Below are 18,019 nucleotides of genomic sequence, written 5' to 3'. Positions count from 1 at the left end.
CAACACAGCGATAAACAGTGATACTCCCTGCCCACAACGAGCTCACAGTCTGGGGGCTGGGGGGACGGGGGGAGACGGACATCAGTACAAATAAATAAAACTGCAGACACATACCTAAGTGTGTGTGGGGGTGGGAGCACTATCCTAAGCGCTTGGGAAAGTATAATACAGCGATAAACAGTGATATTCCCTGCCCACAACGAGCTCACAGTCTGGGGGCTGGGGGGACGGGGGGAGACGAACATCAATACAAATAAATAAAACTGCAGACACATACCTAAGTGTGGGCTGGGTGGGGGGAGCAAAGGGAGGATGGCGGGCGCGGGCTTACCCGGATCTCCACGAGCTCCTCCACGTAGTTGAACAGGAGCGGATTGATTTCCCGCAACTTGAGCACTGGCCGGGAGACCATCAGAGTGAGATAGCGCATACTGCAGCGGGACACCTGGCGAGACACCCAACCGCTCACCACCCAACGCCGGGCCTCCACGCTTCCCTTTAGAGGCCACGGTCTGTGCGAGAGCATCTCCCCGCGATCCCCACGAGCCCCAGGTGTGACCCGGTTTGGGGCCTGCTTACCGGCGGTGGGGGGAGAAAAAGCCCCTTAGAGACACGAGCACCACCGCGAGCCTGCGGCCCCCTACACTTGAAGGGGTCCCCGGGGAAGGCAGACCCCTGGATCGGGATCATTTCTGAGTCACGGCACCCCTGCTCCCACCCGCCACGCCCAGGCCGTGGCTCAGTGGAAGGCAGAGTCAGAGGTTTAAATCCCAACTGGCAGCTGGGTGACCTTGGGCAAGTCACTTCACCTCTCTGAGCCTCAGTTTCCTCATCTGGAAAATGGGGATGAAGACTGGGAGCTCCATGTGGGACAACCGGGAACCTCCCCAGCGCTTAGAACAGTGCTTTGCACATAGTGAGCACTCAATAAATGCCATCACTATTATTATTATTATTATTAGAACTGGCAGCTGGGTGACTTTGGGCAAGTCACTTCACCTCTCTGAGCCTCAGTTTCCTCATCTGGAAAATGGGGATGAAGACTGGGAGCTCCATGTGGGACAACCTGGAACCTCCCCAGTGCTCAGAACAGTGCTTTGCAGATAGTGAGCACTCAATAAATGCCATCACTATTATTATTATTATTAGAACTGCCAGCTGGGAGACTTTGGGCAAGTCACCTCACGTCTCTGGGCCTCAGTTCCCTCATCTGTAAAATGGGGATGAAGACTGTGAGCTCCATGTGGGACAACCTGATCACCCTGGAACCTCCCCAGTGCTTAGAACAGTGCTTTGCACATAGTGAGCACTCAATAAATGCCATCACTATTATTATTATTATTATTAGAACTGGCAGCTGGGTGACTTTGGGCAAGTCACTTCACCTCTCTGGGCCTCAGTTCCCTCATCTGGAAAATGGGGATGAAGACTGTGAGCTCCACGTGGGACAACCTGATCACCCTGGAACCTCCCCAGCGCTTAGAACGGTGCTTTGCACATAGTGAGCACTCAATAAATGCCATCATTATTATTATTATTATTATTATTAGAACTGTCAGCTGGGTGACTTTGGGAAAGTCACTTCGCCTCTCTGGGCCTCAGTTCCCTCATCTGTAAAAATGGGGATTAAGACTGTGAGCCCCACGTGGGACAACTTGATCACATTGTATCCTCCCCAGCGCTTAGAACAGTGCTTTGCACATAGTGAGCACTCAATAAATGCCATCACTATTATTATTATTATTAGAACTGGCAGCTGGGTGACTTTGGGCAAGTCACTTCACTTCTCTGGGCCTCAGTTCCCTCATCTGGATAATGGGGATGAAGACTGTGAGCTCCACGTGGGACAACCTGATCCCCCTGGAACCTCCCCAGCGCTTAGAACAGTGCTTTGCACATAGTGAGCACTCAATAAATGCCATCACTATTATTATTATTATTATTAGAACTGTCAGCTGGGTGACTTTGGGTAAGTCACTTCACTTCTCTGGGCCTCAGTTCCCTCATCTGGAAAATGGGGATGAAGACTGGGAGATCCATGTGGGACAACCTGATCACCCTGGAACCTCCCCAGCGCTTAGAACAGTGCTTTGCACATAGGGAGCACTCAATAAATGCCATCACTATTATTATTATTATTATTAGAACTGTCAGCTGGGTGACTTTGGGCAAGTCACTTCACTTCTCTGGGCCTCAGTTCCCTCATCTGGATAATGGGGATGAAGACTGTGAGCTCCACGTGGGACAACCTGATCCCCCTGGAACCTCCCCAGCGCTTAGAACAGTGCTTTGCACATAGTGAGCACTCAATAAATGCCATCACTATTATTATTATGAACTGTCAGCTGGGTGACTTTGGGTAAGTCACTTCACTTCCCTGTATATATGTTTGTACATATTTATTACTCTATTTATTTATTTATCTTACTTGTACACATCCATTCTATTTTATTTTGTTAGTATGTTTGGTTTTGTTCTCTGTCTCCCCCTTCTAGACTGTGAGCCCGCTGTTGGGTAGGGACCGTCTCTATGTGTTGCCGACTTGTATTTCCCAAGCGCTTAGTCCAGTGCTCTGCACACAGTAAGCGCTCAATAAATACGATGATGATGATGATGATATCTATTCTATTTATTTTATTTTGTTAAAATGTTTGGTTTTGTTCTCTGTCTCCCCCTTCTAGACTGTGAGCCCGCTGTTGGGTAGGGACCGTCTCTAGATGTTGCCGACTTGTACTTCCTAAGCGCTTAGTACAGTGCTGTGCACACAGTAAGCGTTCAATAAATACGATTGATGATGATGATGATGGGCCTCAGTTCCCTCACCTGGAAAACGGGGATGAAGACTGTGAGCTCCATGTGGGACAACCTGACCACCTTGGAACCTCCCTTCTAAGCGCTTAATAAATGCCATCAATCAATCAATCAATCAATCGTATTTATTGAGCACTTACTACGTGCAGAGCACTGTACTAAGCGCTTGGGAAGTACAAGTTGGCAACATATAGAGACAGTCCCTACCCAACAGTGGGTTCACAGTCTAAAAGGGGGAGACAGAGAACAAAAACCAAACATACTAACAAAATAAAATAAATAGAATAGATATGTACAAGTAAAATAAATGAATAAATAGAGTAATAAATATGTACAAACATATATACATCTATATACATATACACATCATCATTATCGTCGTCGTCATCACCCCCTGGGTCCCCGGGCCCCACTGGCATTCCAGGGGCTAGAGCTGGAGCCAGATCATCATCATCAATCGTATTTATTGAGCGCTTACTGTGTGCAGAGCACTGTACTAAGCGCTTGGGAAGTCCAAGTTGGCAACGTATAGAGGTGGTCCCTACCCAACAGTGGGCTCCCAGTCTAAAAGCCAGATGAATGGGAAGGTGGCCCTGGGGCAGGTCCGTGACTCCAGCTGGGGAGCCCCCCTTCCCTCCGGCATGGCCCAGCGGAGGGAGCGTGGGACTGGGAAGCGGGAGACCTGCGTCGAGCCCCAGCTCCGCTACTGGCCTGCTGTGCAACTTGGGGCAAGTCACTTACCCTCTCTGGGCGCACGTTTCTTCATCTGTAAAACGGGCACACGATAGACTGTGAGTGCTGCGTAGCACAGGGGCCTTGTCTGATCTTATGTTATAATATATATATATATGTATATATATATATATGTTATGTATATAATATAATATCTTATATTATGTTGTCATATTATATATTATATATCGTTATATTATTGTTATATTATGTTGCCAGCTTGTACTTCCCAAGCGCTTAGTACGGTGCTCTGCACACCCTAAGCGCTCAATAAATACGATTGATGATGATGATAATATATATGTTATATATATAATATATTATGTTGTCATATTATATATTGTTATATTATTGTTATATTGTTATATTATGTTGCCAACTTGTACTTCCCAAGCGCTTAGTCCGGTGCTCTGCACACAGTAAGCGCTCAATAAATACGATTGATGATGATGATAATATATATATGTTATATATATAATATCTTATATTATGTTGTTATATATTATATATTGTTATAGTATTGTTATATTGTTATATTATATATTACATATTGTTATAGTAGTTATGTTATATTATATATTGTTATATTTTTGCTATATTGTTATATTATGTTGCCAACTTGTACTTCCCAAGCGCTTAGTACAGTGCTCTGCACACAGTAAGTGCTCAATAAATACAATTGATGATGATGATAATATCTATATGTTATATATATAATACAATATCTTATATTGTGTTGTCATATTATATATTATATATTGTTATATTACATTATGTTGCCAACTTGTACTTTCCAAGCGCTTGGTACAGTGCTCTGCACACAGTAAGCGCCCAATACAATTGATGATGATGATAATATATATATATGTTATATATATATAATATAATATCTTATATTATGTTGTTATATTATATATTATATATTGTTATATTATTGTTATATTGTTATATTATGTTGCCAACTTGTACTTCCCAAGCTCTTAGTACAGTGCTCTGCACACAGTAAGCGCTCAATAAATACGATTGATGATGATAATATATATATGTTATATATATGATATAATATCTTATATAATAATAATGATAATGGCATTTATTAAGCGCTTACTATGTGCAAAGCACTGTTCTAAGCCCTGAGGAGTTTACAAGGTGATCAGGTGGTCCCACGGGAGGCTCACAGTCTTAATCCCCATTTGACAGATGAGGGAACTGAGGCCCAGAGAAGTGAAGTGACTTGCCCACAGTCACCCAGCTGACAAGTGGCGGAGCCGGGATTCAAACCCATGACCTCTGACTCCAAAGCCCGGGCTCTTTCCACTGAGCCACACTGCTTCTCTATTATGTTGTTATATTATATATTATATATTGTTATATTATTGTTATATTGTTATATTATGTTGCCAACTTGTACTTCCCAAGTGCTTAGTACAGTGCTCTGCACACAGTAAGCGCTCAATAAATATGATCGATGATGATGATAATATATATATATGTTATATATATATAATATATTATGTTGTCATATTATATATTATATCTTGTTATATTATTGTTATATTGTTATATTATGTTGCCAACTTGTACTTGCCAAGTGCTTAGTACAGTGCTCTGCACACGGTAAGCGCTCAATACGATTGATGATGATAATATATATATATATAATATAATATAATATATTATGTTGTTATATTATATATTGTTATATTATTGTTATATTGTTACATTATGTTGCCAACTTGTACTTCCCAAGTGCTTAGTACAGTGCTCTGCACACAGTAAGCACTCAATAAATACGATTGATGATGATGATGATATATTTATGTTACATATATAATATATTATGTTATATTATATACTATATATTGTTATATTATTGTTATATTGTTATATTATGTTGCCAACTTGTACATCCCAAGCGCTTAGTACAGTGCTCTGCACACAGTAAGTGCTCAATAAATACGATTGATGATGATGATAATATATATGTTATATATATATAATATAATATCTTATATTGTGTTGCTATATTATATATTATATATTGTTATACTATTGTTACATTGTTATATTATGTTGCCAACTTGTACTTCCCAAGCGCTTAGTACAGTGCTCTGCACACAGTAAGCACTCAATAAATACGATTGATGATGATGATGATAATATATATATGTTATATATATAATACAATATCTTATATTGTGTTGTCATATTATATATTATATATTGTTATATTTTTGTTATATTATGTTGCCAACTTGTACTTCCCAAGCGCTTAGTACAGTGCTCTGCACACAGTAAGCGCTCAATAAATACGATTGATGATGATGATAATATATGTTATATATATAATATCTTATATTATGTTGTCATATTATATATTATATATTGTTATATTATGTTGCCAACTTGTACTTCCCAAGCGCTTAGTACAGTGCTCTGCACACAGTAAGCGCTCAATCAATACGACTGATTGATTGATCTTATAACCTTGCTTCCCCCTACTCGTAATTTCTTTTTCTCTCTGTTTCCCCAGATAGATTGTAAGCTCCTTGACTGCAGCAACCGTGCCTCCTCACTCTACTGCACTGTACTCTCCCAAGGGTTTTGCACAGTGCTCTGCACACGGAAAATGCTCAGTAAACACTATTAAGTGGTAGGGACTGTCTCTATATGTTGCCAACTTGTACTTCTCAAGCTCTTAGTACAGTGCTCTGCACACAGTAAGCGCTCAATAAATAAGATTGATTGATTGATTGCAACTAACTCAGCGCTTAGTGCGGAAAATACTACTGACTGATCACAACTCGGCGCTTAGTGCAGAGTAAGCTCTTAATGCCTCACTTACCAACCGCCCTGTAATCAATTAATCGTATTTACTGGATGCTTCCCGAGTGCATGGCAGCGTGGCTCAGCGGAAAGAGCCCGGGCTTTGGAGTCAGAGGCCGTGGGTTCAAATCCCGGCTCCGCCACTTGTCAGCTGTGGGACTTGGGGCAAGTCACAACACTTCACTTTATTTATTTTACTTGTACCTATCTATTCTATTTATTTTATTTTGTTGGTATGTTTGGTTTTGTTCTCTGTCTCCCCCTTCTAGACTGTGAGCCCACTGTTGGGTATGGACTGTTTCTATATGTTGCCAGCTTGTACTTCCCAAGCGCTTAGTACAGTGCTCTGCACACAGTAAGCGCTCAATAAATATGATTTATTTATTTATTTATTTTATTTGTACATATCTATTCTATTTATTTTATTTTGTTAGTATGTTTGGTTTTGTTCTCTGTCTCCCCCTTTTAGACTGTAAGCCCACTGTTGGGTAGGGACTGTCTCTATATGTTGCCAATTTGTACTTAGTACAGTGCTCTGCACATAGTAAGCGCTCAATAAATACGATTGATGATGATGATTCTCAGTTCCCTCATCTGGAAAATGGGGATGAAGGCTGGGAGCCCCCCATGGGACAACCTGATTACCTTGTATCTACCCCGGCGCTTAGAACAGTGCTTTGCACCTAGTAAGCGCTTAACAAACACCAATGTTATTATTATTATTATTATTATTCTAAGTGCTGGGGAGAATACAACAGGATTGATAGACACGTGCCACCCCTACAACAAGCTTCTTTTGTTAGTATGTTTGGTTTTGTCTCCCCCTTTTAGACTGCGAGCCCACTGTTGGGTAGGGACTGTCTCTCTATGTTGCCAATTTGTACTTCCCAAGCGCTTAGTCCAGTGCTCTGCACATAGTGAGTGCTCAATAAATACGATTGATGATGATGATGATGATATGGTGTAGTCTGCTGCCCTGCGGAGGTAGAAAAACGGCTAAGGGTTCATTAGAAAGTTGTTTCGACTGTGTCTCCAGGCCTAGCCCTCTCGGCCAAACCCTGGGGGAGGCAGACAGTCAGAGAAGGGGAGTGGGATGGAGGTGGGCCCTGGAGGTCAACCAACTAATTAGTGGTATTTATTGAGCACTTACTCCGTGCAGAGCACCGTCCTCCACATCTGGGAGAGTACGAGAAGAGAAACTAGCAGTCCTGTTCCCCGCCCGTAACGCGTCCCTTTTGTGGCCTCTCACCTTGCGCGGTTCAAAGTCCCAGTTGTGGATGACGCGGGCGGGGATGACGGCCAGGTCATTCCAGTGGCAGCTACCGCAGTAGTACTGGCCCGTGTAGTCGCACTGCCGAGCTTCACTGGGCACGCCTCCTGGGAACGGGACAGAGGGAAGCAGGGACGGAAGAACAGAAGGGATGAGGGAGAGAGGAAGGGAGGGAAGAAGGGAGAGGAGGAGGAGGAGGAGGAGGAGGATTTCCCGCCCCGGAGCCAGACCAGGAGGTGCTGACTGCTCTGGGGAAAGCACACCTCCCGATCCCACGCTCAGAGAAGCAGCGTGGCTCGGTGGAAAGAGCCCGGGCTTTGGAGCCGGAGGTCATGGGTTCGAATCCCAGCTGGGTGACTTTGGGCAAGTCACTTCACTTCTCCGGGCCTCTGTTCCCTCACCTGGAAAATGGGGATGAAGACTGTGAGCCCCCTCCCCGTGGGACAACCCGATCACCTTGTAACCTCCCCAGCGCTTAGAACAGGGCTTTGCACATAGTAAGCGCTTAATAAATGCCACTATCATCATCAATCGTATTTATTGAGCGCTTACTATGTGCAGAGCACTGTACTAAGCGCTTGGGAAGAACAAATTGGCAACATATAGAGACAGTCCCTACCCAACAGTGGGCTCAGAGTCACATTATTATTATTATCCCCACACACCCAGACACACGAGTCCCTGCTCCTTCCTCCCCCGATACCACTTGGAGCCCAGCCCCGTACCTCAGAACGGCCTCGTGTTTGCCTCCTCCCTTTTAGCAGGCGGCCGCAGGCTGGCACAATTCATCATCATCATCAATCGCATTTATTGAGCGCTTACTGTGTGCAGAGCACTGGACTAAGCGCTTGGGAAGCACAAGTTGGCAACATATAGAGACAGTCCCTACCCAACAGTGGGCTCACAGTCTAAAAGGGGGAGAGGGCACTGGGGGAGACGGGGGGGCGGAGGGCAGGGACACTCACGCAGGGAGATGGGGGTCCGGCATTCGGCGCAGCGGTAATCCTGGCTGTCCAGCCCCGTCTCCGGACAGATGCTGAGCTCGTACTCTGCCTGGTGACTGACTTTGGAGCGCACGCAGGGCTTCGTGATGAGGTTCAGGCATTTGCTGTGACAGCGGTAGTAACAGCCTGGGTGAGGCAGGGCAGGGGAATCAATCAATCAATCAGTCGTATTTATTGAGCGCTTACTGTGTGCAGAGCACTGGACTAATCAATCAATCAATCGTATTTATTGAGCGCTTACTGTGTGCAGAGCACTGGACTAAGCGCTTGGGAAGTCCAAGTTGGCAACATATAGAGACGGTCCCTACCCAACAGTGGGCTCACAGTCTAGAAGGGGGAGACAGACAACAAAACCAAACATAGTAACAAAATAAAATAAATAGAATAGATATGTACAAGTAAAATAAATAGAGTAATAAATATGTACAAACATATATAGACTAAGCGCTTGGGAAGTCCAAGTTGGCAACATCTAGAGACAGTCCCTACCCAACAATCAATCAATCGTACTTATTGAGCGCTTACTGTGTGCAGAGCACTGGACTAAGCGCTTGGGAAGTCCAAGTTGGCAACATCTAGAGACGGTGCCTACCCAACAGTGGGCTCACAGTCTAGAAGGGGGAGACAGAGAACAAAACCAAACATATTCAGAAAATAAAATAAACAGAATAGATATGAACAAGTCAAATAAATAGAGTAATAAATATGTACAAACATATATAGACTAAACGCTTGGGAAGTCCAAGTTGGCAACATCTAGAGACAGTCCCTACCCAACAATCAATCAATCAATCGTATTTACTGAGTGCTTACTGTGTGCAGAGCACTGGACTAAGCACTTGGGAAGTCCAAGTTGGCAACATCTAGAGACGGTCCCTACCCAACAGTGGGCTCACAGTCTAGAAGGGGGAGACAGAGAACAAAACCAAACATATTAAGAAAATAATATAAATAGAATAAATAGGTACAAGTAAAATAGAGTAATAAATATGTACAAACATATATACAGGTGCTGTGGGGACGGGAAGGAGGTAAGACGGGGGATGGAGAGGGGGACGAGGGGGAGAGGAAGGAGGGGGCTCAGTCTGGGAATCAATCAATCAATCGTATTTATTGAGTGCTTACTGTGTGCAGCGCACTGTACTAAGCACTTGGGAAGTACAAGTTGGCAACACATAGAGACAGTCCCTACCCAACAGTGGGCTCACAGTCTAAAAGGGGGAGACAGAGAAAAAAAACCAAACACACTAACAAAATAAAATAAATAGAATAGATATGTACAAGTAAAATAAATAATAGAGTAATAAATATGTACAAACATATATACATATATACAGGGGCTGTGGGGAAGGGAAGGAGGTAAGACGGGGGATGGAGAGGGGGATGAGGAGGAGAGAAATGAGGGGGCTCAGTCTGGGAATCAATCAATCAATCAATCGTATTTATTGAGCGCTTACTGTGTGCAGAGCACTGGACTAAGCGCTTGGGGAGTACAAGTTGGCAACATCTAGAGACGGTCCCTACCCAACAGTGGGCTCACAGTCTAGAAGGGGGAGACAGAGAACAAAACCAAACACATTAACAAAATAAAATAGAATAGATATGTACAAGTAAAATAGAGTAATAAATATGTGCAAACATATATACAGGTGCCGTGGGGAAGGGAAGGAGGTAAGACAGGGGGATGGAGAGGGGGACGAGGGAGAGAGGAATGAGGGGGCTCAGTCTGGGAATCAATCAATCAATCAATCGTATTTACTGAGCACTTACTGTGTGCAGAGCACTGTACTAAGCTCTTGGGGAGTACAAGCTGGCAACATATAGAGACAGTCCCTACCCACCAGTGGGCTCACAGTCTAGAAGGGGGAGACAGAGAACAAAACCAAACACATTAACAAAATAAAATAAATAGAATAGATATGTACAAGTAAAACAAATAGAGTAATAAAAATGTATAAACATATATACAGGTGCTGTGGGGAAGGGAAGGAGGTAAGACGGGGGGATGAAGAGGGGGACGAGGGGGAGAGGAAGGAGGGGGCTCAGTCTGGGAATCAATCAATCAATTGTATTTATTGAGCGCTTACTGTGTGCAGAGCACTGTACTAAGCGCTTGAAAAGTCCAAGTTGGCAACATCTAGAGACGGTCCCTACCCAACAGTGGGCTCACACCGTGCTCTCTCTCTCCTTCCCTCTCTATCTCTCGCCGTCACTCAGAGACGGTCAGGGGACCCAGGAGACCCAGGAGCTCCCCACCCCCGGCCCGGCAGGCCGGCTCTGCTGGGGTTCGGCCATGAGGCAGTGTGGCTCAGCAGACAGAGCCCGGGCCTGGGCGTCAGAAGGTTCTAATCCCAGCCCCACCGCCTGCCCGATGTGCGTGACCTTGGACAAGTCACTTCACTTCTCCGCGCCTCAGTTACCTCAATGGGGATTAAGACGGTGAGCCCCACGTGGGACAGCCTGATGACCTTGTATCTGCCCCAGCACTTAGAACAATGCTTTGGCACATAGTAAGCACTTAACAAATACCAGCATCATTATTATTATTGTTATTCACCTGTCTGGGCCTCAATGACCTCATCTGGAAAATGGGGATTGAGACTGTGAGCCCCACGTGGGACAGGGACTGTGTCCAACTTGATTTGCTTGTATCCACCCCAGTGCCTGGTACAGTGCCTGGCACATAGTAATAACAATAATAATAATAATAATAATAATAATAATAATGGCATTTATTAAGCGCTTACTATGTGCAGAGCACTGTTCTAAGCGCTGGGGAATTTACAAGGTGATCAGGTTGTCCCCACGTGGGGCTCACAGTCTTCATCCCCATTTTACAGATGAGGGAACTGAGGCCCAGAGAAGTTAAGTGACTTGCCCAAAGTAAGCACTTAAATACCATCATTTCTCTCTTCCTCCTCTTTCTCCTCTTCCCTCTCCTCATTGACATGAGCAAAAACCATAAAAGCTCCAGCAGTTTACTCGAAAGGGAGGATTTCCTCCACCGAAAGCGTACGCTTTTTGGTATATATGCATATATGTCTGTACATATTTATTACTCTATTTATTTATTTATTTTACTTGTACATATCTATTCTATTTATTTTATTTTGTTAGTATGCTTGGTTTTGTTCTCTGTCTCTCCCTTTTAGACTGTGAGCCCACTGTTGGGTAGGGACTGTCTCTATATGTTGCCATCTTGTACTTCCCCAGCGCTTAGTACAGTGCTCTGCACACAGTAAGCGCTCAATAAACACGATCGATGGATTGATTGATTGATTGATGTGGACTGTGTCCAACCTGACCAGCTTGTAACCACCGCAACGTTTAATACCATGTCTGACACATAATAATAATAATAATAATGACGGTATTTCTTAAGAGCTTACTATGTGCGAAGCACTGTTCTAAGCGCTGGGGGGGATGCAAAGTCATAAAAGGCCTACTCCCTTCAAAGCCCTACTGAGAGCTCACCTCCTCCAAGACGCCTTCCCAGACTGAGCCCCCTTTTCCTCTCCTCCTCCCCCCTCCCCCCCCGCACCCTACCTCCTTCCCCTCCCCACAGCACCTGTATATATGTTTGTACAGATTCATTACTCTATTTATTTTACTTGGACATATTTACTATTCTATTTATTTTGGTAATGATGTGCATCTAGCTTTATTTCTATTTGTTCTCCCCCTTCTAGACGGTGAGCCTGTTGTTGGGTAGGGACCGTCTCTATATGTTGCCAACTTGGACTTCCCAAGCGCTTAGTACAGTGCTCTGCATACAGTAAGCGCTCAATAGCACTTATAAATAAATAGGGCTCCCAGCCTGAGCCCCCTCCTTCCTCTCCCCCTCATCCCCCCTCCCCCCCCCGCCTTACCTCCTTCCCCTCCCCACAGCACCTGTATATATGTATGTACATATTTATTACTGTATTTATTTACTGTACTTGTACATATTTACTCTATTTTATTTTGTTAATATGTTTTGTTTTGTTGTCTGTCTCCCCCTTCTAGACTGTGAACCCGCTGTTGGGTAGGGACCGTCTCTAGATGTCGCCGACTTGTACCTCCCAAGCGCTTAGTCCAGTGCTCTGCACACAGTAAGCGCTCAATAACTACGATTGAATGAATGACTGAACATGTTGCCAACTTGTACTTCCCAAGCGCTCAGTCCAGTGCTCTGCACACAGTAAGCGCTCAATAACTACGATTGAATGAATGAATACGTGGCCAACTTGTACTTCCCAAGCGCTTAGTCCAGTGCTCTGCACACAGTCAGCGCTCAATAAATACGACTGAATGAATCAGGTTGTCCCATGTGGGGCTCACAGTCTTCATCCCCATTTTACAGATGAGGCAACCGAGGCACAGAAAGTGGCTTGCCCAAGGTCACACAGCTGACGAGGGGATGAAGCGCTTAACAGATACCACTTACTGGGGGCAAGAGGGGGGATTCCAGCTGCCCAGCCCCGACTGGAACTCACCCGTGCAGGTGTACCACGTCTGGATAAGGCCCCAGATAATGGTGCTACACTTGTCACAGGTCTGCTTGACGCTCTTGCTCTTCTCTTTGTAGAACCGATGTTCCAGGAGGACCCGGATGTTGGGTTCATCCTCGTTGGGATCCTACAAGGTGGAGCGGGAGCCAGGCCCGCACAGGGAAATGGGCGGAGAGGCAGAAGGCTGGGGCTCCGCTTCCCCTGCCCTCCCTAGCCATGGGTCTCTGGAGCGGAGACTGTCCGTCAGCTCCTCGGGGCAGGGCTTGGGTCTCCCAACTGTGTCGTAACCCCCCAAGCGCTTAGTACAGCACCCCTGCACACAGTAAGCGGTCGATAAAATAGCACCGATTGACGGTCCGATCGGGAGGAGATACAGCTGGAGCTCAACTGGGCTTGCTAGACTGTCCTCGCTTTCTCCATCCCCAGTGGCCCACTGCTCTGGGGTTTGCGGAGTCGAAGGGTCGCCCTGCTTCGGAAGAGGGGCCCGAGGCTCTCCGCGCGCCCCTGCTTTTCCGTCCCCTCCCTCCCAAACCTTCCCCATCGGATCCCGGCGGCGGCACCGGACGTCTTCGCCAGAACCGAGCCTCCACCCTAGGCGGAGGCCAGGGTCTTACCTTCAGTTCCTGGAGCTTCAGGCGAAGATGGATGAGCCTCACCACGGCGTCCTTCTGCTTCTCCGAATGCTCGGGGAGCTCCAGGATTACCTGCTTGCACTCCTCGATCGCCTGTCGGAGCTGCTGGATGTCCGAGGCCAGGAAAAGGCCCTGCCCCACCACACAAACACACACGCAAGTCACAAGGATGCCCGGCGCCGGAGGGCACCAGGTTCTCGGCCCACCTCTCCTGGCTTCACCTGCCTCGGGAGGACAGATGGTGGGCTGTCTCATCCTTCCTCACCTCCCTTCTGTCCTTCTCCAGCCCAGCCCGCACCCTCCGCTCCTCTGCCGCTGCTAACCTCCTCACCGTACCTCGTTCTCGCCTGTCCCGCCGTCGACCCCCGGCCCACGTCATCCCCCCTGGCCTGGAATGCCTTCCCTCCGCACATCCGCCAAACTAGCTCTCTTCCTCCCTTCAAGGCCCTGCTGAGAGCTCACCTCCTCCAGGAGGCCTTCTTTTTCCTCTCCTCCTCCCCATCCCCCCCCGCCCTACCTCCTTCCCCTCCCCACAGCACCTGTATATATGTTTGTACAGATTGATCACTCTATTTATTTTACTTGGACATATTTACTATTCTATTTATTTTGTTAATGATGTGCATTTAGCTTTAATTCTGTTTATTCTGATGATTTGACACCTGTCCACATGTTTTGTTTTGTTGTCCGTCTCCCCCTTCTAGACTGTGAGCCCGTTGTTGGGTAGGGACCGTCTCTATATATCGCCAACTTGTACTTCCCAAGCGCTTAGTACATTCATTCATTCAATCGTATTTACTGAGCGCTTACTGTGTGCAGAGCACTGTACTAAGTGCTTGGGAAGTACAAGTTGGCGACATATCAATCAATCAATTGCATTTATTGAGCACTTACTGTGTGCAGAGCACTGTACTAAGCACTTGGGAAGTACAAGTTGGCGACATACAGAGACGGTCCCTACCCAACAGCAGGCTCACAGTCTAGAAGGGGGAGACAGACAACAAAACAAAACATATTAACAAAATAAAATAAGTAGAATAAATATGTACAAGTAAAATAAATAAATAGAGTAATAAATCCATACAAACCTATATACAGGTGCTGTGGGGAAGGGAAGGAGGTAAGATGGGGGGGATGGAGGGGGCTCAGTCTGGGAAGGCCTGCACACAGTGCTCTGCACACAGTAAATGCTCAATAAATACGATTGAATGAATGAATGAGGGAAAACAGAAGCTCTAGACCGTAAGCTCGTTGTGGGCAGGGAATGTTTACTGCTACATTGTACTCTCCCAAGCGCTTAATACAATGCTTTGCACCCACAGCACTCAATAAATACAACTAACTGATTGACTAGATGGGGGCATGGCTGCCGCCAGCTCCCTGCTCCCCTTATTCAGTCCTTCCTTCAGGCCCACAGCATTTATGTCTATATCTGGAATTTATTTATTTATATTAATGTCTGTCTCCCTCCCAGACTGGAAGCTCACTGTGGGCAGGGAACGTGCCTACCAACTCCTGTTGTGTGGTCCTTTCCCGAGGGCTTAGTGCAGCGCTCTGCACGCAGTAAGCACTCAATAAATACCGTTGATTGATTGCTTGATCTTTGCCGCAGGGGCTCTTAGGGGTGTGCGAGGGGGCGGAGGATGAGGGATCTCACAAGGGGAAGTTAAATGGTGCCGATGGGTTTAATCGCACCAAATGTACTGGAAAGAGAAACTAAGGGGTCCAGGACTCATCTCCATCCAGATGGTTAGTGAAGCCCCCCTCCGTTTGCACACAGGCCGGAGGACGTTCAGATGAGGCCTGGTTTTCTTTTGTATTTCACTTTCAGCCTTGCCTTCGTCAGTCAATCCCTCCCCTGCCCTTCCCCCGCTATCTCCCTTTGGAGCCAAGGAGCTTCATTCTTTCATTCAATCGTATTTGTTGAGCGCTTACTGTGTGCAGAGCACTGTAGTCAGCGCTTGGGAAGTACAAGTCGAAACGCAGTAGTAGTAGGAGTAATAGTAGTAGTAATAGCAATAGTATTTATTAAACACCTACGGTGTGTAGGGCTCTGTACTAAGCCCTGGGGAAAAAAATACACAAGTGAGAGCCTGGCCCTCCACGGGCTCACAATCTTAGAATAATACAAAAGGATGGTAAGGATGAGGTGGTTAAAAAAAGAAAGAGGAAATCTGCATGTGGGTCATATTTCCTTTAACTCCTCAAATGTTCTCTTTGCAGGCCTTATAGGCCATAGGTAGAGAAACAAATGAGAGGGTTTTTTTTTTTTTTGGCATGAACCATATTACTCCTTATCCCTCTTATACACTGAATACACTGACTCTGCAGGTCTTGAAAAGTTTAGGTAAGAGTACTGAAAGTCTGGAGATTATTTTGCATGAGGCCAATTTCTCCTTTTTCCACCTCAAACATTCTCTTTGGAGGCCCGGATGATCTTAGGTAAATACAAGCAGGATATTCTTTTTGCATCAGGGCAATTTCTCCCTTTCCAGCTCCTGTATTTTGTCTTCAGGTCTTGGAGAACTGCGGTGGACAAATTAATGGGATAATTTCTGCGAGAAGCAAGTTTCTCCTTTTGCACTTCAAATATTCCTTTTTTCTGGCGCTGAAGACCTGGGGTAGTGACCCACCACGGATCCCCACCGCCCGCAATCACTCTCAAAGGACTGGGAACTCCAGAAACTGGAAGCCTGGGAGGCAGGAGGGGGAGGGAGGCTGTTGCGGCCTTGTCCATCCCCATCTCTGAGCCCCACAGGAAGGGGAATTGGGGCCCAGGAAGCTCCTTTCAGAGCTTGCTGTCCTTTCAGAGCTTGCAGTCACGTCCAAGCACCTACCACGGGGCGAGAGAAGTGATCCTCCGCCAGGCCCAAGTCCATCACGCGCTCTGGGCAGCGGAACTCCGGCTCTCCGTGGGGCGGCTCCACCGGTGAGTCTGCAGCCAAAAAACAAGACGTTGGTCTTTACCCTTCGTGAAGCGCTTACTGTGTGCGGGGCACTGGACTAAGCAGAATTCCCAGGTAGGGATTAGGCATGATCCCTGCCCCGGTGGGGACGGGGACCAACACCACTTGTTCTCCTCCTGACAGGGACCATGGGCAGGGGGTGATGGTCAGGATCGTCCCCGAATCCCAAGGTGACCCTGGGGTACCGGCCATCTCGTGACCACCTGAGCGAGCAGGTGGAACTCAGAAGTGAGGGTGTGATACCCACCCCCACCTACCAAAACTGCTAGATTGACAGCCCGAGCTGAGAATATAGACGGTGTCCCTCGCCCCCGTGCCAATCAAATTAGGTATGGAGTGGGGGGGGAGGGCAGAGATTGGATAAACTGAGGCCAGAAGCTGAATGGCCTAGGGGCACAGGTGATAAATACCTGTCGCCTCTGACCTCCTGGAGGCAGAAAACCAAGACACACAGCAGCGGCGACCCACGTGTCTTTCTCCGGCCAGGCCAGACGCCCGCTCTGCAACTAGGACCAACACACTGAGGGAAGGGCTGCGGGACAGCTGAGTGTCTCGCCGAACGTTCGTGGATAGTGATAATAATAGTAATAATGGCATTTATTAAGCGCTTACTATGTGCAAAGCACTGTTCTAAGCGCCGGCGAGGTTACAAAGGGATCAGGTTGTCCCATGGGGGGCTCACGGTCTTAATCCCCATTTTACAGATGAGGGAACTGAGGCCCGGAGAAGTGAAGTGACTTGCCCAAAGTCACACAGCTGACAACTGGCGGAGCTGGGATACGAACCCATGACCTCTGACTCCAAAGCCCGGGCTCTTGCCACTGAGCCACGCTGCTTCTCCGTAGCCTGGAGGGGAGCCAGGTGCCCTGCTACGGACGGGGAGCCTAAGTGGATTCCTCCCTTGTAGGGAGAGCACATGGTGAGGGCTAGCCGCCCGCCGCGTACACGGGTAATGGAATGGATTCCTCCCAAGTGGGAAAGTAAGTGGATTCGTCCCATGTGGGAAAGTAAGTGGATTCTTCCCGTGTGGGCAAGCATGTGGATTCTTCCCGAGTAGGAAAGTAAGTGGATTCTTCCCGTGTGGGAAAGTAAGTGGATTCTTCCCGTGTGGGAAAGTAAGTGGATTCTTCCCGTGTGGGCAAGCATGTGGATTCTTCCCGAGTGGGAAAGTAAGTGGATTCTTCCCGTGTGGGAAAGTAAGTGGATTCTTCCCGTGTGGGAAAGTAAGTGGATTCTTCCCGTGTGGGAAAGTAAGTGGATTCTTCCCGTGTGGGAAAGTAAGTGGATT

General features: G+C 46.6%; 1 protein-coding gene across 2 annotated transcripts in view; it reads right to left on the bottom strand.

Annotated features, from left to right (window-relative positions):
- The window catches only part of DEF8 (differentially expressed in FDCP 8 homolog), a 51,313-nt gene that overhangs the window by 17,133 nt on the left and 16,161 nt on the right, over positions 1-18,019 (bottom strand). For both annotated transcript variants that reach the window (XM_038754364.1, XM_038754363.1), the window contains exons 3-8: positions 16,603-16,700; positions 13,748-13,897; positions 13,119-13,260; positions 8,605-8,769; positions 7,619-7,746; positions 332-445 (exon numbers count right to left, since the gene is read on the bottom strand). In XM_038754364.1, the coding sequence (XP_038610292.1) occupies positions 332-445; positions 7,619-7,746; positions 8,605-8,769; positions 13,119-13,260; positions 13,748-13,897; positions 16,603-16,700 (797 nt within the window). The remainder of the gene's footprint in view (positions 1-331; positions 446-7,618; positions 7,747-8,604; positions 8,770-13,118; positions 13,261-13,747; positions 13,898-16,602; positions 16,701-18,019) is intronic.

Source organism: Tachyglossus aculeatus, chromosome 11, assembly GCF_015852505.1.
Source record: "Tachyglossus aculeatus isolate mTacAcu1 chromosome 11, mTacAcu1.pri, whole genome shotgun sequence".
Classification (NCBI taxonomy): domain Eukaryota; kingdom Metazoa; phylum Chordata; class Mammalia; order Monotremata; family Tachyglossidae; genus Tachyglossus; species Tachyglossus aculeatus.
The sequence above is the reverse complement of the archived record's forward strand: the minus strand, read 5'-3'. Positions and strand labels throughout refer to the sequence as shown.